General features: G+C 40.1%; 1 protein-coding gene across 1 annotated transcript; it reads right to left on the reverse strand.

Annotated features, from left to right (window-relative positions):
- Positions 1–13426: 13426 nt before the first annotated feature.
- Positions 13427–15291, reverse strand: foxe1 (forkhead box E1). Its single transcript, XM_060924900.1, has one exon. It carries the CDS (start codon positions 14931–14933, stop codon positions 13971–13973), a length of 963 nt encoding a protein of 320 aa, XP_060780883.1. The 5' UTR covers positions 14934–15291; the 3' UTR covers positions 13427–13970.
- Positions 15292–22616: the final 7325 nt, after the last annotated feature.

Raw genomic sequence — 22616 nt, forward strand, 5'->3', positions numbered from 1 at the left:
TATCATACATTTTATTAAACTTTCCTTTGTTGTGCCTGCAGGATGTCATGTAAATACACCCCTTATTATGTCCTGTAGATACACCCCTTCAGGTTTCTTTGGTATGCGGTAAAAGCTCTTGGGATCATTATTATCAAATCTGTATGTACAGCTGATAACATGACACTACCATAATTAATTAACGTATAAGTGTGAATGGCCCAATAACTCCAATCGGCCATTTATAAATACCCTCTTGCCAACCAAAACATCATGTGACCATTTGGTGATGTCACGCTGAACTTTCCTATAAGAATTGATATTAAACTGGACATGAACAAAAAAACTTAATTTTCCCTTTAGGGTGGACTTCTGCATTACTTTCAAATGAGCGAAAAAAATTTTCGGCAGCACTTCCCCTAGATTATTATCTTTCTCTCTTCTCCCTCTGACGGCGTTGCTTCTGGGGGTGTAAGCTTTGCCTTCGCCTGCCTCCACTTCTCTCTCTGCTCCTCTTTAGCAGCTCGAGTCAATCTAGGTTGCTCTGGCTGCTCTGCTTTTTTTCGGGCTCTCACCACCTGCATCCGAAGCCAGAGACAGAACCCCCTTTCCCCCTGTCCTCAGTTAGTCAATACTCCCCCACACTAAACTAATCTTAAATAGTTTCCAAACTATTGCCTTTTTAATTTCATTCACAAATATAAATTGAAGTCCGGCTAATCCCCTCCGGCTCATCCCAATTATCAATTAGCATCTAACTTAATTATCTACTGGGGAAAGAAATAAAAATACATCACTCACCTTACACAGTGCACATAAACTTCCAAGACCAAGCTTAAGGAATCAGGAAGCATGATCTGACAGCCAACAAAATACACAAACACTATGAAATATGAAAGTAAGATAAAAAAGAAACATTCTATTTCCTTATACTGCAAGACTAAAACAAAATAAAACTGTCAAAACTCACCTTTTCAGTGATAACATCCAAACAGATCACCCGCGTAACAGAAAGACCGCAAATGGAAGCACGATCAACTTCTAACTGTTGGAGTGGAAAATTCCATTCTACACATGCAGATTGTTAATGTGTGTCCTTCCCCGCACACAAATAACACGCTACGGTAAAAAATAGACCACAACTCATTTTATAGCTCAGAAATTCATACAAGACCAGCTACCATCGTAACATATTCTGTAAGAAACATATTCTATACCTAACTTTCAGCTTTCATTTTAAAAAAGAAAATCGCAGATTTATATCTAAATTTTTATATGGCGTAGTGATTTTAAGTTAGGCGGCACGGTGGTGTAGTGGTTAGCGCTGCCGCCTCACAGCAAGAAGGTCCGGGTTCGAGCCCCGTGGCCGGCGAGGGCCTTTCTGTGCGGAGTTTGCATGTTCTCCCTGTGTCCGCATGGGTTTCCTCCGGGTGCTCCGGTTTCCCCCACAGTCCAAAGACATGCAGGTTAGGTTAACTGGTGACTCTAAATTGAGCGTAGGTGTGAATGTGAGTGTGAATGGTTGTCTGTGTCTATGTGTCAGCCCTGTGATGACCTGGCGACTTGTCCAGGGTGAACCCCGCCTTTCGCCCGTAGTCAGCTGGGATAGGCTCCAGCTCGCCTGCGACCCTGTAGAACAGGATAAAGCGGCTAGAGATAATGAGATGAGATGAGATTTTAAGTTACTACTTTTGGTGAGATAGTGACCTTGATCCTGAGGCTTTCCGTTTAGATCAAAACACGCGATCGTATTGGTTTCGGGTATGCGGAAAATGGAGTTACAACGGTGATCAAATATTTTGCATGATGTTTTATTATGGTTAGTTTTATCTGTATTGTTTCTTTCATCATTTTATTTCAAATTAAAACCAACATCACCATTCAAAACCATATAGTTTATCAACTGTGAGTATATTTAGTGGGGTATCCCCACAGTACCCAGTTTCTGAGACAGACCCTTATATATATATATATATATATATATATATATATATATATATATATATATATATATATATATATATATATATATAATACATTTTTAATTTATAAGCAGAGCTTTGTAGAATTCTGGATTGTGATTGGTCAGAAAGTTAACTCCTCCTTGTCCTCTGGATACTTTCCCTCTTAGCTTCAAACAGGCCCACATCATGCCTCTGCTTAAAAAAAACCCAACCCACTTTAGACCCCTCTGTCATCCAGAACTACTGGCCCATTTCTCTTCTCCCCTTCCTGTCAAAGACACTTGAATGTGTCAACTCTCCTCTTTTCTTTCATGGAACAATCTCCTGGATCCTCACCAGTCTGGCTTTCAAGCTGGACACTCAACTGGGACTGCGCTTCTCTCCATTAGTGAGGCACTTCATGCAGCACGTGCTGCCTCCCTCTCCTCGGTCCTGATTCTCCTTGATCTTTCTGTTGCATTTGACACTGTTTATCACCCCATTCTCCTGTCATCCTTATCAGCTCTAGAGATCTGCAGGATCCCTAGATTGGTTCAAGTCCTACCACTCTGGTTGCTCCTTCCAGGTTACCTGATCTGGTACTGTATCAGCACTTATCACTGGTGTCTCTCAAGGTTCAGTCCTTGGTCCACTTCTCTTTTCCCTCTACACCCAGTCTCTCAGCATGATTCTCCCTGCTCATGGTCTATCCTACCACTGCTATGCTAATGACACCCAACTGTTTCTCTCTTTTCCTCCTTCTAACACAGATCTCCGCTCACACCTCTGCTTGCCTGTGTGTCAACCCAGGCAAGATGGAGGTAATCTACATTCCTGCTCCATCCTCTCCACCCCTGGACATTGTCATCTCCCTGGGGGACACCTCTAGGTCACATTCACCCAGTGCGAAGAACCTAGGTGTCGTGTTCAACAACAAACTCTCCTCCTCAGTGAACATCACTGCAGTGACCAGGATGTGTAGATTCCTCCTCTACAACAAGTACTACTTTACCTATCTGCCACATTCGATACCATTGACCACACCCTCCTTTTACAAAGATTACAGAATCGATATGGGATTACTGACAGAGTGTTAACATGGTTTCAATTGTACCTAACTAACAGAGAACAGTTAGCTGTGATCAGAAATGTCATCTCTTCTACTAAGACCTTGCAGTATGGTGTGCCCTAGGGTTCAGTTCTTGGACCACTGCTGTTTTCTCTTTATTTTGCGCCTCTGGAAGATCTGATTAGGGTGCATGGCACTGACTGTATGATGTATGCAGACAACACACAACTATATGTCACCATTGATTCAGCTAGGAACTGTTCTGCCGAAATAGCAAAACTAGAGCTCTGTGTTAAGGATATACTTATCTGGTGCACTGCAAACAAACTGGTATGTAATGCTAGCAAGACTGAAATTGTCCTTCTCTCGTCTAGGTTTAAACAGTGTGAGCTTATACCAAGTATTTCTATTAGTGACTGTTATTGTACCAGTCCCTGTCGCCCATGATCTGGGCATTGCTTTGGACAGCCACCTAAGGATGCACTCAAATATCAATAATATCTGCAAATCTGCAGCTTTTGCTATACGAAACATTGGCTGAATACGCAAATATTTAAACAAGGATGATTGTGAGAAGCTAGTACATGCCTTCGTCACATCCCGCCTAGACTTCTGTAATAGCATTCTATTTGGTCTTCCAGACTCTGATCTCTCTAAACTCCAGCGACTACAAAATACTGCTGCTCGGCTTGTTTCAAAATCAAAGAAATCTGATCACATCACACCTGCCTTGCAAAAACTCCACTGGCTTCTGGTTAAACTTCGAATCAACTACAAAGTTTTGCTATTGACTTACAAGGTACTAAACGGCATGTCTCCTGATTATATTTCTAGTCTACTCCATCCCTTCAAGCCTGCTCACACTCTCAGATCCTCTAACCAGAACCTATTAGCCATACCTAAAGTAAACACTGTAAGCTATGGTAACAGAGATTTTTCTGTCTGTGCTCCAAAACTCTGGAGAACTCTGCCTTTCCATATAGAGAAAAGCTGAGAATATTAATGTGTTTAAATCTAAACTTAAGACTTATTATTTTAATCAGTTCTTGCATTAAATTACAACCCTGATTCCAAAAAAGTTGGGACAAAGTACAAATTGTAAATAAAAACGGAATGCAATAATTTACAAATCTCAAAAACTGATATTGTATTCACAATAGAACATAGACAACATATCAAATGTCGAAAGTGAAACATTTTGAAATTTCATGCCAAATATTGGCTCAGTTAAAATTTCATGACAGCAACACATCTCAAAAAAGTTGGGACAGGGCAATAAGAGGCTGGAAAAGTTAAAGGTACAAAAAAGGAACAGCTGGAGGACCAAATTGCAACTCATTAGGTCAATTGGCAATAGGTCATTAACATGACTGGGTATAAAAAGAGCATCTTGGAGTGGCAGCGGCTCTCAGAAGTAAAGATGGGAAGAGGATCACCAATCCCCCTAATTCTGCACCGACAAATAGTGGAGCAATATCAGAAAGGAGTTCGACAGTGTAAAATTGCAAAGAGTTTGAACATATCATCATCTACAGTGCATAATATCATCAAAAGATTCAAAGAATCTGGAAGAATCTCTGCATGTAAGGGTCAAGGCCGGAAAACCATACTGGGTGCCCGTGATCTTCGGGCCCTTAGATGGCACTGCATCACATACAGGCATGCTTCTGTATTGGAAATCACAAAATGGGCTAAGGAATATTTCCAGAGAACATTATCTGTGAACACAATTCACCGTGCCATCCGCCGTTGCCAGCTAAAACTCTATAGTTCAAAGAAGAAGCTGTATCTAAACACGATCCAGAAGCACAGACGTCTTCTCTGGGCCAAGGCTCATTTAAAATGGACTGTGGCAAAGTGGAAAACTGTTTTGTGGTCAGACGAATCAAAATTTAAAGTTCTTTATGGAAATCAGGGACGCCGTGTCATTTGGACTAAAGAGGAGAAGGACGACCCGAGTTGTTATCAGCGCTCAGTTCAGAAGCCTGCATCTCTGATGGTATGGGGTTGCATTAGTGCATGTGGCATGGGCAGCTTACACATCTGGAAAGACACCATCAATGCTGAAAGGTATATCCAGGTTCTAGAGCAACATATGCTCCCATCCAGACGACGTCTCTTTCAGGGAAGACCTTGCATTTTCCAACATGACAATGCCAAACCACATACTGCATCAATTACAGCATCATGGCTGCGTAGAAGAAGGGTCCGGGTACTGAACTGGCCAGCCTGCAGTCCAGATCTTTCACCCATAGAAAACATTTGGTGCATCATAAAACGGAAGATACGACAAAAAAGACCTAAGGCAGTTGAGCAACTAGAATCCTACATTAGACAAGAATGGGTTAACATTCCTATCCCTAAACTTGAGCAGCTTGTCTCCTCAGTCCCCAGACGTTTACAGACTGTTGTAAAGAGAAAAGGGGATGTCTCACAGTGGGAAACATAGCCTTGTCCCAACTTTTTTGAGATGTGTTGTTGTCATGAAATTTAAAATCACCTAATTTTTCTCTTTAAATGATACATTTTCTCAGTTTAAACATTTGATATGTCATCTATGTTCTATTCTGAATAAAATATGGAATTTTGAAACTTCCACATCATTGCATTCCATTTTTATTTACAATTTGTACTTTGTCCCAACTTTTTTGGAATCGGGGTTGTATGTGTGTATTTGTTTTGTTTGTTAAATTTTTACGTTTTTAGTTCTATGGACTTGTAAGAGCATTAAGCTTAGATAATCCTCCTAAAATGTATATATTATTTTTATATTATTACAACATCTGAAGGATCTACCCTTTTCTTACCACCTACTCTACTCAGCTCCTGGTCCAAGCGCTGATCCTCTCTCACCTGGACTACTGCAACTCTCTCCTTGCTGGCCTTCCAGCTTGTGCCTCAGACCCCTGCAGCTCATCCAGAATGCTGCAGCTCACCTGGACTACCACCTCCCTTATTCTTCCCATGTCACCCCTCTGCTTGCTGACCTGCACTGGCTACCTATTGCAGTTCGCATCAAAATTAAGACACTGGTGTGAGCTTACCAGGCTGTCAAGAGGTTAGGACCAGCATACCTCCAGAGTCTGATCCACCCCTACATGCCAGCCAGATCCCTACGCTCCACTACTACTGGTCGCCTGGCCCTTCCTCCTCTCTGGTCCTGTCCAGCTCACTCAAAACTGCTGTCTGTCCTGGTTCCCTGTTGGTGGAATGACCTTCCCATTGAGGTCAGAACTGCCGACTCCCTGACCACCTTCAAGCGCAGACTGAAAACCCACCTCTTCAGGCTGCACCTCTCCTCTTCCTCCCTGCCCACTGTGTAACTGCGTTTTGGTCTTGGCCAACCCAGGCTGTGTCTGGTCTAGCCTGAGATTAACCATTTGCATTCTCTATTTAATTGTACTTTATATGGTTGGTTTGTTTCCTTGGCTGTTTGCTGAGTGTTGTTACTTTAACTGAATATTACACTAGGTGTTATTCTGTCACTTGTTCAGTTGGCACTAGAACTTTCTTGTCTAGAAGTTCAGCACTTCATGTACCTGACTGTTGTACCTGTTGTATGTCGCTCTGGATAAGAGCATCTGCTAAACGCCATGTAATGTAATGTAATGTAGTGTTGGTTAGTTTTCTGTAACAGCACTAATTCAAATCACAGGTTTACTTCAATGCACTTGTTCAAATACATTATCATTTCTATAGTAACAGCTCATTCATGGAGGATGCTCCATGAATAACACTATGTAACACAATATTTTAGTAAGCATTATTTTTCTAATTGTTTATGCCTGAATAGTATAGAAAATGGATATTAATCCCCTCAAACTTTCTTTTTGTAACCAGAACGCTGGTATTTCATAATTGACAGACTCGACTGTATTTCCTTGAGAAAATAGGCAGATTTGTGTCTTCTTGTTCACATAAAGTCAGGAAACAAACAACATATGAATCAAAATTAATTTTGATTTGCATTTATACCAAAGTTACATAAAAATGAGCACAAAAGATTTAGAAGTAAGCAGGTTTTTTTTTTTTTAAGATTTATGATTGTTGTAAATCACATTCATGAAGCGGCCCCCAAAATGTCATCTCCCATTATGTTCTCATTAGATCGTCCTTGGAATCTGCATTGAAAGTTCAGTATATCCTGGTGGAAGTTCTCGCCTTGCCCTTCTGAGTATGCTCTGTGTTCTTCTTGAATTTATCAAGATGAGCATCAAGGATATGAACTTTGAGACACATCCTGTAGTGTAGTTCTTCACCAGTCTCAACCAGCTCCACTGAATTTCCAGCTTTATGATTTCCCAGGAAGCCCTAAACCACTGCAACAAAGCTGTTCCAAGCCTCTTTCTCCTTTCTAGAGAGCATCTTGGAAAATTCCTTACACTCCAGGATCTTTTTATCTGTGGTTTGATGAAGAAGCTTTGAGTTTTGCCTTAGACAGCTGTATCTGTTCTAACCTGAGATTAGCCATTTGAGTTCTCTATTTAATTGTACTTTATTTTGTTGGTTTGTTTCCTTGGCTGTTTGCTTAAAGAAATCTTGAAGGTACTTGAAGGCTGCTGACACCTTATCTGCTGTCCATTACTTTGTTTCATTAAGCCCAATCTGAGATGCAGTGGTGGCATCAGCATGTTCACAGGGTCCACCAATGGCTCCTACTTGATGATGATCCTTACCACAGTGAATTCAGTCCACTGTTACCACCTGAACCAAGGCAGTTCTAGGGCCAGTTCAGAGCCAGTGCCTAATCTCAAACCAGTTCTTCAAGTTTCAAAAGCCAAAGAACTGACTCTCTGCCAGGAAAACTGGTTCCACTACTTACATCAAGACCTAGGGGCAGGATCATCATGACCAACAATGCCAGCTAAAACTTTGTTAGTTTTGGGCACCAACCTAGAACTATGTATGTACTGTATGTGGCGTATGTATGTGGCCAGCCCCGCCTTTGGCAGGGAGCCTTGATGTCCCAGAGGGAAACTTAATAGAACTTCTTTGGAGACTCATCAGGAATGCTTCAAGGAGTCCAACAATGTCTGGATGCTGTTGTAATCCTCTCTGAGGTCAGAATAAAACACATATATTGAAATGTACCTGCTTTTTTCCTGATTATGTGAATGAAACGATGCAAATTCACCTGTTTTCTCAATGAAAATAGGTTCATTTCAAAATATCAGTGTCTTGATCACAAAAGTAAAGTTTGACTGGATTAATAGCAGTTTTCTATACTTTTGTGGTCTAAGCAATTAGGAAATAACAATTGCTCCCTAAAAGCAAAAAAAAATGTTGCATTGTGTAATAAACAGGTTAGAAATGTGTAATGGTTAATATGGCAAAGTTTTCTATAAGGACGATGAATGTTTACTTAACACTCATGGAAGGAGTCTCCAGTGTCAGCGCTCAGTCACAGTCAGAAGTGAAGCTCGTAAATGCCTCAGTGTTGAACATTTTCTGTCATCTTCAAATCTTGATCTTAGAGGCTGTCATAGCTATAAATGAACACCAGATGGCAGCACTGCTATAACATCATCTGTGGTCACTGTTGTGGCTTGAATTGTTTCAGAGAGCAGCTGTTGTTGCAGTACTCTGATTCAGACAGCAGGTGGCAGAATTGATACACAGACTGCCTGCCATTTTATACTGACTGCCATTAAACACATAAAGGAGATTGAATTTGAGCAACACGACTAGAAAAACTTTGTTTTCATACTCAGTGTAGTTTAGAAGTGTGGCTCAATCAGGATTGTGGATTTAAAAATATTTTTACAAAATGTCTAAATCAGGATTTGTAAGCAAACACGAGATGAGATGGTAGGATTGTGTACTTAGAAATAATCTCTAAAAAAATCAAGGCGATAAATGTTTTTAGAAATTAGTCTTTTATTTTATTTGAAGTGGAACAATAGTAAAGTAATTTTTACTGCATGAATATTTAATCATTAGTGAGATTTTTTAAAAGGATAGATTTGATATTTAAGAATAAACCATTTAGTCAAGTTGCTGTAATAAATAATTATTAATTAATTAATTAATTAATTAATTAATTAATTAATTAGAGCAACTTGACTGAATAATTTCTTTATCTCACTTAATTAATAAGTGAACACTACAGATTGGCTATGTCCCAAATACACTCTCAGCGCCATCTTTGTATATGATACTTGCTATGCAAATAACACACACACATGTTAAAGTCTCTGAATGGACAATGAAAGATGTGTTTATCTTCTTAATGTGCCGATGAATAACCACACTGTCAACAAATCGATGAATAAAACAACAACTTAAAAAAAATTTAAATAGTTTGTTGCCTAAAAAAACCTTCTCATCTCTGACGTAGCTTTAGTACAGTACAATATCAACGTGAACAGCACTCACTTCTGAATTTATTATCAACCATATACTTCATTTTTAATACCATGTGAAATTTAGTCATGTGTTTCTGGATTTATACCAAATTTACCTTTAATTTTAAAAGTGAATTTCAGAAAACTGGGTTTCAGATGTTCACTTGCTCAAGATAAACAAACCTGAACAGTGAAAACTGAGTAAACCATTTCAGAGATGTTTCTCAGGTGACTGTGATGGAGGTTTCAGTCCTTACTGTAGGAAAAGAAAGGAAATATAACACCAGAACATGTATTTGGTTTTTATTTGTTTGCTTGTTTGTTTGCTTGTTTGTTTGTGTTTCTTTTCCATTTCTCCTGATGTTTCGTTATTGTCCGTTTCCTCAGTGTGTGAAGGTTCAGCATCACGCAGCTCATTGCGTCCTGTTCAGTGCTGATCTGTGAACAGACACCTGAGATTGGCTCACGTTTCTTTTGGCTCATTTTTCTTTTTGGAACTTCATTTAAAGTAAAAAAAATAAAAAAAATAAAAAGCTCAATCTTGGCTTCAGGACTTGTGTTATATTTCATACACCACCATAAAATGTTTTCACAGATGGGGATTTAAATAGCTTTCTAAACTGTCTGATTGACTTCACAAGTAAAATAATGACTACAGCTTTGTGAATCTGACCAACACAGTGCGGAAATCTGAGATCATAAAAAAAAAACACAAGTTACATCACCATCCTCACTCCATGATGAAGTACAACCAAGACTTATTTCTCATCTTGTCAAATTCATCCCTCCGATTGGGAATAAGTATTTGTTCCCTTTTGGACTGGAGTTGGACGTGTTCATGGCCCCATACCAGCTGGTTGAAGTTTCAGAAACATTCTGAGGAGACATTTAGTGGAGCTGCTGATGAAGATGTCGGTTAAATCACTCTAACCACCGCACACACTTCAGTAGGCTTCAGATTGAAGCTGAAATTATTCTTAAAATGTTCACTACTCTTAGAACACACACATTTGATTTGTTAAATAATTTTCTTTGGTGTCTTATGTATTTACTTGGCCAACACATGGACACACGTTAATATATACAGCACCTGTCGAGGGGTGGGGTGTATTAGGCAGTAGGAGATCAGTCAGTTGTTGAAGTTGATGTGTTGGAAGCAGGAAAAATGGGCGAGTGTGTGAGGATCTGAGCGACTTTGACGAGGGCCAAACTGTGACGGTGAGATGACTGGGTCTGAACATCTCCAAAATGGCCCGTCCTGTGGGGTGTTCCCGGTATGCAGTGGTTAGTATCGAACAAAAGTGGTCCAAAGAAGGACAACCGGTGAACCAGTTACAGGGTCATGGGTGTCGAAGGCTCACCGATTGGCATGGGGCACAAAGGCTTGCCCATATGGTCCAATCCCACAGAAGAGCTACTGTAGCACAAACTGCTGAAAAGGTTAATGACAGAAAGGAGTCAGAACACACAGTGCATCACAGCTTGCTGCGTCTGGAGCTGCGTAGCTGCAGAGCGGTCAGAGAACCCATACCGACCCTGCACACCTACAGTGGGGCACATGGGCATCAGAACTGGACCATGGAGCAAAGGAAGAAGGTGTCCTGGTCTGATGAATCACGTTTTCTTCTCCATCGTGTGGACAGCCGGGTGTATGTGTGTGTGTCGCTGACCTGAGGAAGAGATGGCACCAGGATGCACTATGGGAAGAAGGTGAGCCGGAGGAGGCAGTGTGATGCTCTGGGTAATGTTCCATTGGGAAACCTTGGTCCTGGTGTTCATGTGGATGTTACACAGTTCATTCCTTCATGGTAAGAGTATTCCCGAATGGCAGTGGCCTCTTTCAGCAGGAGAACGAACCCTGACACACTGCAGAATCTGTTCAGGAATGGTTTGAGGATCATGACAAAGGTCAAGGTGTTCACTTGACCTCCAAATTCCCCAGACCTCGATCCGAATGAGCATCTGTGGGATGTGCTGGACAAACATGTCTGATCCATGGAGCCTATAAGACCTCACAACCTGCAGGACTTAAAGGAGCCGCTGTTCACATCTTGGTGCCAGAAACCACAGCACACCTTCAGAAGTCTTGTTGGTGGAACCAGAAGAACCTACATAATATTCAGCAGGTGGTTGGAATGTAATGGCTGATCAGTGTGTGGGTGTGGTGTTTTTGCATTGTTCTGATAATTACGCTTTTCTGCACTCAGATTGATGATGTCATGCTGTGTATCTGCTCAAACGGCTTTTAAGGATTACAGGTTGTGACACTAAATGACTCTGTCACCACTGGGACATCAGTGGGTTTAACCTTCATTCTCTTGAACTCCTCCTTCCTGTAGAGTTAATATATCTAGAGAACCAGTGGATATAAAGTCCACTGGTGATGTGTGTGTGTGTGTGTGTGTGTGTGTGTTTTAAGATTGATCTAAAGGCTTGAAATCTGCTTTGTAGAAACAGAAGTTCTGTGCAGTCCAAGCTGCATTCAGTTGTCTCGTTCTGTTTGCATAAGGAAATGTGAGGAGCTGCTGGTGTGCAGCGCTGATCCCAGACTCGCTCCTCACTCCACTACACCTCCCTTTATTTACAACTGTGTGTTTTTTCCAGCATTGTACTTTATTTTATTGATTTTGTCTCACACATACACACACACAGATCTTTGCAATGATATCCTGTGAAGTTGATCTGATCTCCACAGTCACTCGGGATAAATCGAACACACACAGTGTTGGATGACTTGGAATGCAAAGTGACCGAAAAGCAGCTGAGGATTTCATTGCGCTCCTATGAGACTTCCAGTTTCATCAAAAATACTCAGAGAATATAAAACAGTTAACACTGGAGGGGTTTTTATCCCCCGCTGGCCGAAAGGCCCGAAAGGGGATTATGTCGTGGCGATGTCCGTCCGTTCCAGGAAGGGAATCACCTTCTGAAATCAACTCCTCTCATAGGTTTTGGAAGAATTTCATGAAACTTGGCAGAATTCTTTGTTCTATATCGGTAATACGTATATTGCATTTTCATTCAGTTCAGTCACATTTTACCAGAGTTATGGCCGAGTTGCCAGCGGGGGACATTGTGCTCTTAGAGCACTCTTGTTTTTTCCAGACACTTCTCTGTGTTTCAGCATCATTCTGTGTCTCTTTGGTCTCTTTCTCTTCAAATACCGCATCCAGTACAAAGTTATCCTGCTTGTCTACAAATCCCTACATAACCTGGCCCCTCCCTATTTATCAAATCTCCTAACTCCATATCAGCTACCTCTAAATCTTCGCTCCACAGATGTCCACCTATTAGCAGTCCCTTACTCTCGGTTCTGCTCTATGGGTGACGGGGCTTTCAGTGTTAATGGCCCTAAGCTGTGGAATGCCCTGCCACTAGCGTTGCGCCAATGCTCAACGCTGTCCACTTTCAAAAAACAGCTAAAAACACATCTCTTTAGCTTGGCCTTTTCTCTCTGATTTTTAATAACGTTGTTGTTGTTGTTGTTATTATTATTATTATTATTATTATTATTATTATTATTATTATTGATTTCTCATGATCTTATTATTGTTGTTCTTATCCTATTGTTTTGCTTTTTGTTTGTTTTTTACTGTTCGGTGTCCTTGGGTACCTTGAAAGGCACTTATAAATAAAATGTATTATTATTATTATTATTATTATTATTATTTGGGGAGTTTAGCCTTGTTACCAAAATTGGGAATGCAGTCAAAGAAAACACTTTTTACTCCAAATATTTCCTTGTCAATGTGGTAATAAAAATATTACCCATATGAGATGAGATGATGTAATCTCTATACTCCAGCTCAAATGTGTTTTGCTGTTGCCAGTTTTCTCCACATGCAGCTTTTGAATTGATTTAACTTTTAAAATAATTATTCAATAAATTGCAAAGTTATAACGAAGGTCAAATATCTGAAAAACTTCAATAATGAGTTTAATTAAAATTGTGCAAAAAGATAAAGAAATAAACAAACACTTTATAAACACCTTTCCTCAAATTATATTTTTCTGTTTTCTTTTTTTGTCAATGAACCAAGTGTTTTATTTTTAATCTCTTCACAAAAAAAGAAATGCAGTAGAACACAAAATAATACACCAATGGTGAAATTTAATTCTTTAACATAAAGCCTCAATAAACAGGTTTTGTTTTTTACAGAAACACACCAGAACACATTTCACACACAATCATGGAAAAACAGGAAATATCTCGTGAACCCAATCAACATGCACTGTTTTTTTTTAAATGTTGTTTCAGTAAAGATGATAAAAACGTTGGATCTTTTCAGAGTCAGTGAGGTGGAATGTGTGCTTCAAGTTGATAAAGTCAAGTCTTTTCAAATGCTGTTCCACTTCAGATGAGAGAAAGAGGAGGAAAAAAATCTAAATAAAAACATGTGACCTGAGATACTGCAATTATTTCCAGACGTGCAGCAAATAAGATTCACCTCCATGAGCTCAGGAAGTGTTCATTTACTTAAAAATAAAATAAAAAAAGTCAGCTGTAACAGTCTTTAAATAGTCTTGTAACTGCGTACAGTTTGGTCACAGGCAGCTGGGGTTTATTATTATTATTATTATTATTATTATTATTATTATTAATTTGTCTGTTTATTTTTAGCACCTTCATAGTTTTTAAATGGCAGAAACAAACCTGTCCATACAGGATGGATACGTCATGGGTCTCATGTAGCCGCCTGTTCCACCGCTGTTATGGATGTACGGATCATTCGCTATGTCCGCGGTGATGGGGGACGACCCCGTGACCCCAAGTCGCCCAGAGGGTATGTAGTTCTGCGTGCTGTTGTGCATGAACATGCCCTGAGCAGCCTGGCCGTACCCATGATTCCCAGCATTGGGATATGAGAAGGTGATGTGGTTGGAGTTGAGTGCGCATGATCCTCCTCCGTCTTGGTTGAAGTTGCGGCACGATGGCTGCGCCGGCGGTGTCTCCGGGGGACTGTGTGCCAAACCGCCAGACCCAATGATGGTGTTGATGCTGAACACACGAGACTGGGTTGAACCAAATCCGGTCGTAGATGGCGGATAGTACGGGGGAGAGATCTGCGGCGTGTATGTCGGGTACACCGATCCATAGACGGAGGAGGTGATCTGGACGGGAGAGAAAATAGGCGAGTCGTGATGGTATGATGAAGACGAGGAAGTGTAGGTGGTGAAATCACAACGTTTAAAGCGTTTGCGGCGGCGCAGGAAGCTTCCGCTCTCAAACATGTCTTCTGCATTCGGGTCCAGTGCCCAGTAGTTGCCCTTCCCAGGCCTCCCCGGTTCTCGGGGGATTTTGATGAAGCAGTCATTGAGCGTCAGATTGTGTCGGATTGAATTCTGCCATTTTTTGGAATTGTCCCGATAAAAAGGGAATCGGTCTGTGATGAACTTGTAGATGCCCCCGAGAGTGAGCTTGCGATCAGGAGAGCTTGCGATGGCCATGGAGATGAGAGCGATGTAGCTGTAGGGGGGTTTTCCCCTCTGCAGAGGCCTTTTCCTGCGTCGGCCTTTGGGAGGGTCGCCGTTCTGAGAGTCTGTCATTTCCACAGCCGTGTGAGCCGGAGCCTCGTCCTCCGCCTTAACCACAGGCATCTTCTTCTTCTTGCTTTGGAAGTCTCTGCAGCCTTCTGACTCACATCAAGGTGTGTCTGCTGGCATCTAATGTCGCAGTTTTGTTTGGCAAATGTTCAGTTTTGCTCCCTTGCAGATCAGAAGCGGCATCTATACACAGCGAATAATTTAATAAGTGATAAGCAAAATGCAGCCATGACGAAGCACTTACTGCAAAGTTCCCTTGTGTTACTCTCCTGAAAAAAAAGGCCGTAATCTTTATCTTCGTCTGTTAGCTCCAGGCTCCATCTGAGCTCAGCGCTAATGTAAACAGCATTTTTGTGAGGCTTAGTGTTTGAGAGCTGAGTGAGTGAGCTGTAATGAGTCACAAATCTGAGCTTACCTGCACACTAAAGCACCTGAGCAGTGTTTGGCCACGCCCCCTCCCCCATACACTCCATCAAGTGACGCTCAGTTCCAGACCATTATATCTCCATACAAATAGATAATTCTTATCAGATTTAAACAGATATGAGGTTTTTGACCTGAAAAGTGAAATAGATAAAAGTGATTAGATAAATGATTAGAAACTGCTGTCATGTAAACAATATTACAAATGTTTGTCTTTTTTTTTTTAAATCTCTCTGCTGTAACAATTTTTTCATCACAATAAAATAAAATAAAAATCTAAGAAATGTGTATTTAAATGAGAGGTTGTAAATGTGGAACATCATTCTGGCCTTCAGCGTTTGTAACTTACTCATTAATAAACATGTATCTCTCATGTATAAATAAAACTATAATCATAATTAAAAAGATAAATATCTGATGTGGATATTAGTGAAATGCCAAAAAATCACTCCAGGAATAAATAAATAAATAAATAATTTATAAATAACTATTTATATGTTTATAATGGGGCGGCACGGTGGTGTAGTGGTTAGCGCTGTCGCCTCACAGCAAGAAGGTCCTGGGTTCGAGCCCCGTGGCCGGCGAGGGCCCTTCTGTGTGGAGTTTGCATGTTCTCCCCGTGTCCGCGTGGGTTTCCTCCGGGTGCTCCGGTTTCCCCCACAGTCCAAAGACATGCAGGTTAGGTTAACTGGTGACTCTAAATTGAGCGTAGGTGTGAATGTGAGTGTGAATGGTTGTCTGTGTCTATGTGTCAGCCCTGTGATGACCTGGCGACTTGTCCAGGGTGAACCCCGCCTTTCGCCTGTAGTCAGCTGGGATAGGCTCCAGCTCGCCTGCGACCCTGTAGAACAGGATAAAGCGGCTACAGATAATGAGATGAGATGAGATATTTATAATGAAATATAAATCAGAAGCGATGTTTACAAACCCATGTGTGACTTTTATTTGTTTATGAAGAGAAATGCTTTTTATTTTACTGAATAATAATTTTCATTTTGTTCTAAAATTATTCTCAGTGTTTATTTAAGGAAACTTAAAGCCAAACTGGGATTTTTAGATTTTTGTCAGCGGGTCGGTTTAAACTCTTTATCTCCCCTCTGTCAGGATTGATTATTTATTTGTTTGTTTGTTTGCTTGTTTGTTTGTCATCTTGGCAGTGTTACTTTTTTGTGTAATCTGACTGATCTGATTTGAACTGAACACTCAGATTTACTCCGTCACTCCGAACACAAACTGATGTTTTTATTTAAAATAGAATTCACACTGTCATGAACTCTAAAATAAAATTTTAATTCAAATCTAAAAATTAATTTTGTTTAAAATAATTATAATAATTGATAGCAATTAATCTCATCTCATTATCTGTAGCCGCTTTATCCTGTTCTACAGGGTCGCAGGCGAGCTGGATCCTATCCCAGCTGACTACGGGTGAAAGGCGGGGTTCACCCTGGACAAGTCGCCAGGTCATCACAGGGCTGACACATAGACACAGACAACCATTCACACTCACATTCACACCTACGCTCAATTTAGAGTCACCAGTTAACCTAACCTGCATGTCTTTGGACTGTGGGGGAAACCGGAGCACCCGGAGGAAACCCACGCGGACACGGGGAGAACATGCAAACTCCACACAGAAAGGCCCTCGCCGGCCACGGGGCTCGAACCCGGACCTTCTTGCTGTGAGGCGACAGCGCTAACCACTACACCACCGTGCCGCCCCTGATAGCAATTAATACGAAGAAGAATATAAGTTTATTAAATATTTATCAAGAAGAACTTTATAATTATTTATAATGATTTATTATTTATAATATTTTAAAAAGCAGCTTTTTATTTATTTATTTATTTTAAATGAAGTGATTTTTATTTCGGTGGTGTAGTGGTTAGCACTGTTGCCTCACTGCGAGAAAGTTCTGGGTTCGAATCTCATTACTGACTGGAGTCTTTCTGTGTGGAGTTTGCATGTTCTCCCGGTGTGTGTGTGTGTGTGTGTTCCCTCTGGGTGCTGTGGTTTCCCCCTCAGTCCAAACACACGCAGATTCAGAACTAATTGTTGAACTTCTTGTCTGTCGCTGTGAAAAAGAGTCTCATAAATGTCTGTAATGTTATTTTTATTTTTCAAACTTTCATCACTGACCTTTTCTTGTATATTCAGTCAACCCCGTCACTTACTTTAGCATGACTTTATCTTCTTTTTTGTAGTCTTTCTTTCTGTCATTTATTCTTACTCTTTTTTAAATCATCGTTATTAAACTAATATTTTAAATAGTTTGTTTTCTGATGTAACTCTGAACAAGTTTACACACTGAAATGCCTTTTCTGTTTGACAGCTTTATCACACACACACACACACACACACACACACACACACACACACACACACTCACACACACACACACTCACACACACACACACTCTCTCACACACTCACACACACACACACACTCTCTCACACACACACACACACACACACACACACACACACACACACTCACACACACTCACACACACACACACACTCACACACACTCTCACACACACACACACACACACACTCACACACGCACTCTCTCTCACACACACACACACACACACACACACACACTCACTCACTCACTCACTCACACACACACACACGCACGCACACACTCACTCACACACACACACTCACTCTCTCTCTCTCTCTCTCTCTCTCGGCCATGTGTTTTCCTGTGTAATGTGATCAGGGTAACTGTGACTCAGAGGGTTCATGTAGAGATGCCTGTTTGAACAGTGACTTACCGACAACATTGACAACATTTTATTAAAGTGATTTACACCACGGGACGGATTTAAACTGCTCATTACACTAAAAGCTCTTAATTACAGGATCAGTTTCTCCTCAGCTGCCATTTTTCAGCACGATGTGTTTATTTGCTCCGTGTTCCAGTTTTATCTGATACGCAATTAACCCAATCTGTTTCATTTCAGTTATTTTAGTTTTAGTTTAAACACTAAAATGCAGTTAAGGATTTATGAACCAAATATTTTATTTATTTATTTGCTGCCAGTTTTCATGTTTAATCTCATCAGATTATTGGTAGTTTATTTATTTATGAGTTTAATATATAAATCTATAAGAATGAAGAAAATGAGAAATGGAAATGTAGATTTTATAACCTGTAAGTTATTCAGTTGCACAGTTACAGTCACAAATAAAATTATAAACAATGTGCATGATATACCGTACTGTGCAAAAGTCTTAGCCCCCTATTTTTTTATCCAAAGTTTGTTATAGATTTCTATTTTATGACTTCTACATTATCGAGTCAGTACAAAAACATTTTAGAGTCCAAATGTTCATTTTCTTTCAGTTTCCTTCCAACTGCAATAAACTTATTGAACTCTGATATCACCACTGTCTGAGATATGACACGTGCAATGGAGCACTTGCATGTGACGTCACAGCCGATCCAGATTGTGACAGACGCCATCTTGTCGGTCAAACGCCATATTCTGCCTTCTACTTCTACTTCTGGTTCTACTTCTGCTTTTACTTCTACCTTTTCTTCTGGAAAACCCTACTATATACAATTCTACTACAACGGCTGCGGCTACAAGCTCTCCCTACCTGTGCACGGTTTTTATGTTTTTTGTGTGTATTTTTGCGTGTTGTTCGTCTGTACCGGACTTCAATATCCACTACAACCGTATGGACTTACTGGACATTGGTTTCCAGCAGAAAATGACGGTTTGTAGCGATTTCCATCGCATGCACAACATTCCGGACGAGAAAAAAAAAAAAAACATTCCGGACAAGATAGCGAGACCAGCGGGGTCTCTGTGGATTGTTATCGGAAGCAAAGCGAAGGAGGCGGCGCCGGGAGCGGAAGCAAAAGCGAAGCTGCAGAGCCGGCCTGTTGACTAAGCTCAGAAAACAGCCACTCAAATCTCCACTGCCAAGCCTCTACCTCTCCAACGCCAGATCCATGTAAACAAGACGGATGATTTGGAATTACCTTATTCTATTCTATAATCGGCTGGTCAGTGCTATACTCAATACTTAAGTGACTTACCCATCCAATGAGGATTCTTGTTTACAAGATGCCGCATCTGAGTCGCTGACAAATCCTGAATTTCTGTAAAGATAACTGTGCAGAGATTTATAAGCACACAGTGCTTCACCACTGAACAGCGAGGGAAAGTTAATGAGGTAATTATACACGTCCGGGTATTCCGCTGGTAGTTCAAAATCCGGTCGTGAAAACTCCGTCCGGTAAGCCATAAGGGTCACAAATCTGTAGATCGTTTATTTTAGACATATATCTAGTTATCTGTTAATTAGAAAAATGAGCCGTGTAGTCCGTCGGTTGAAATTGATCCATTCTGTACACGACTGCAGCAGTATTCAGCGGTGTTTTTGACCGACAAGATGGCGGTTGTGTACTTTCCGGTCACGTGACTGCAAGATCTCTATACATTGTTTTTCTATTCAATCCATAACCTGTACATACTGCTTGATTTCCATATTGTTTCTGTTGTATGTATTTATGTTCATTTTTGTTTATATTATATTTAATTACTTATCACCTTTCTTAGCTCTCAGGGTTTTGTTTGTTTGTTTGTTTGTTTGTTTGTTTGTTTGTTTGCTTGCTTTTTGTCTTAACTTTTTGCAACTTTGGGACCAGCACAAAATAAATTTCATTGTGCCTTAACAGTGACAATAAAGTACTTTAACTTGAACTTCCAGCACAAAATGAAATGTTACAGAAAAAAACAAAGTTTGTATCTGAGCAGTATATTCCATAAGAGAGCACTTTTCCGCTTAAAAAATAAATCATACTGAAGGCTGCTGGGTTTTGGTGTAAAATGAAGAAGTGAGTGTGACAGTCAAAGTGTCCAGAAGAACTGTGGCTGGTTCTGTAAGATGCTCAGGAAAACCTACAGATCATTTCCACATAAAACTGCACTCACTGGACCTGAGACGGATTTATTTTTTTTTAAAGTAAAGGGTCGTCTCACACCGAATACTGACTCTGTTTCATTTATTATGGCTCACTGATTACTGTTTATAGTATTTTTTTTAATGCTGAAACATTTCATTTCATTTTATTATTTTAAAGCTGTTTTTGGTTGACAGAATTTCTTTACATGTGACTAAGACTTTTGCACAGGACTGTATGTGTATAAGATAATTTTAATATTTGTTAAATAAAACTTGTGATTATTATAAAATTATTGCTGCAGTAAAATGTGCTGTAGTGGATGTACATATGTAGAAGTGTTTTACATAGTTATAGATAAAATATACAGGCTGTAGTTAAACATATATCCAACATTTTAAACTGTAAATGTAAACATAACTGTAACTCACTTTTCTTTATTTATTTATCGTTGTTGTGATGTGGTTTATTTTTTCCAGAACAGGCTTCACCCCTAATGGTGCTGTTTAGTGGTAATGTGGAGGTGTGTGTGTGTGTGTGTGTGTGTGTGTGTGTGTGTGTGTGTGTCTGGTGGTTGCAGCTGTGTGAAAAGATGTAAATGTCACACTGTGCTGTTTTAACAGAATGCAAATCATTGACATTTCACATTTATTTTAAACAACACAGAAGGACACACACACACACACACACACACACACACACACACACACATACACACACTCGTCATAATAGTGTTGATTACAGTATTTTCCTCAGTTATTAAACGCTGATCTAAAACCAACACGTCCCTCGGCCCGGAGTCTGAGGACTGAGGAGTGTTTATTATTTAAAGAGCTGATTAATAATATTCCATGCTAAAGTTTTGTTTGTTTGTTTATTTAAATTAATTAATTAATTTATTTATTTATTTACAGATACTCTGTTTTCTCTCTCACACACTGTGTGATGTTCTGTGCTCCATGTGCACTGCATGTGACCATGTGTGTGTGTGTGTGTGTGTGTGTGTGTGTGTGTGTGTGTGTGTGTGTGTAGTTGCTTGTTTTTTGTCTGACTGTGTGAACTGTGTAGCGTCAGGTCAGTTTATTTGTCCAGCCCTTTTAACAACACACATTATTGCAAAGTAGCTTTACAGAAAAATAAAGACTTTTAAATATATGAACTAATAAATTTATCTCTGATGATGAAGCCTGAGGTGACGGTGTTGAGGAAAAACTCCCTCAGACGACACGAGGAAGAAACCTCGAGAGGAAGCAGACTCTAAAGGGAACCCATCCTCATCTGGGTGATAACAGATAGCGTGATTATAAATAACTCACTTCTATAACTGTGTCCTATAGAGTCACAAAATACAACTGTGTAACCAGGAAATTCATTACAGTTTAGCCTGAAGTCTGTTTTGTTGAAGTTATAAACTGTTCATTGATGGAGACTTGAGTGTAAAACTGTTCATGACAACTGCAGTCCTGTTATCATGGTGACTGTCATCCTAAACCATTGTAATATTACTGTAAGAGTCCAGAGCGTCTTCTAAGTGTGTCTTTAGACTGTCCATATGGGGCCGTCCTCCACAGGAGCGATGTGATGAGACTCCAGCCAGAAGTAGGGCATCAGGATGGATCAGGAAGGTCTGAGGAGCAGAAGAGGTTCAGCATCTCTGTCTCAGGATTGACATGTAACTCGTGACATACAGAGAGAGAGAGAGAGAGAGAGAATGAGGTTGTTGGGTTTACCCAGTGTCACCTAATGGTGAAGAACAGTATACATTTTGCACTGAGTGCAAGCAGGGACTCCAGCAAACCAAACTATGAAATCATAACTAAAAGTTGGATGTAACATTTATTTGGGTTTATTGTGTAGTTGTGTGCGTCATGTAGTTGTGTGTATTGTGTTTATTGTGTAATTGTGTGCGTTGTGTAGTTGTGTGTATTGTGTTTGTTGTGTAGTTGTGTGTATTGTGTTTATTGTGTAGTTGTGTGCGTCATGTAGTTGTGTGTATTGTGTTTGTGTAGTTGTGTGCGTTGTGTAGTTGTGTGTATTGTGTTTATTGTGTAGTTGTGTGTATTGTGTTTATTGTGTAGTTGTGTGTATTGTGTTTATTGTGTAGTTGTGTGTATTGTGTTTATTGTGTAGTTGTGTGTATTATGTTTATTGTGTAGTTGTGTGTATTGTGTTTATTGTGTAGTTGTGTGCGTCATGTAGTTGTGTGTATTGTTTGTGTAGTTGTGTGTGTTGTGTAATTGTGTGTATTGTGTTTGTGTAGTTGTGTGTATTGTGTTTGTGTAGTTGTGTGTGTTGTGTAGTCATGTGTATTGTGTTTATTGTGTAGTTGTGTGCGTCGTGTAGTCGTGTGTATTGTGTTTATTGTGTAGTTGTGTGCGTCGTGTAGTTG

The sequence above is a fragment of the Neoarius graeffei genome, chromosome 7 (assembly GCF_027579695.1).
Source record: "Neoarius graeffei isolate fNeoGra1 chromosome 7, fNeoGra1.pri, whole genome shotgun sequence".
In the NCBI taxonomy this organism is placed as follows: Eukaryota; Metazoa; Chordata; class Actinopteri; order Siluriformes; family Ariidae; genus Neoarius; species Neoarius graeffei.

Coding starts and splice junctions, on each gene's coding strand:
- foxe1 (XM_060924900.1), bottom strand. CDS start 14,933: ATGCCTGTGGTTAAGGCGGAGGACGAGGCTCCGGCTCACACGGCTGTG.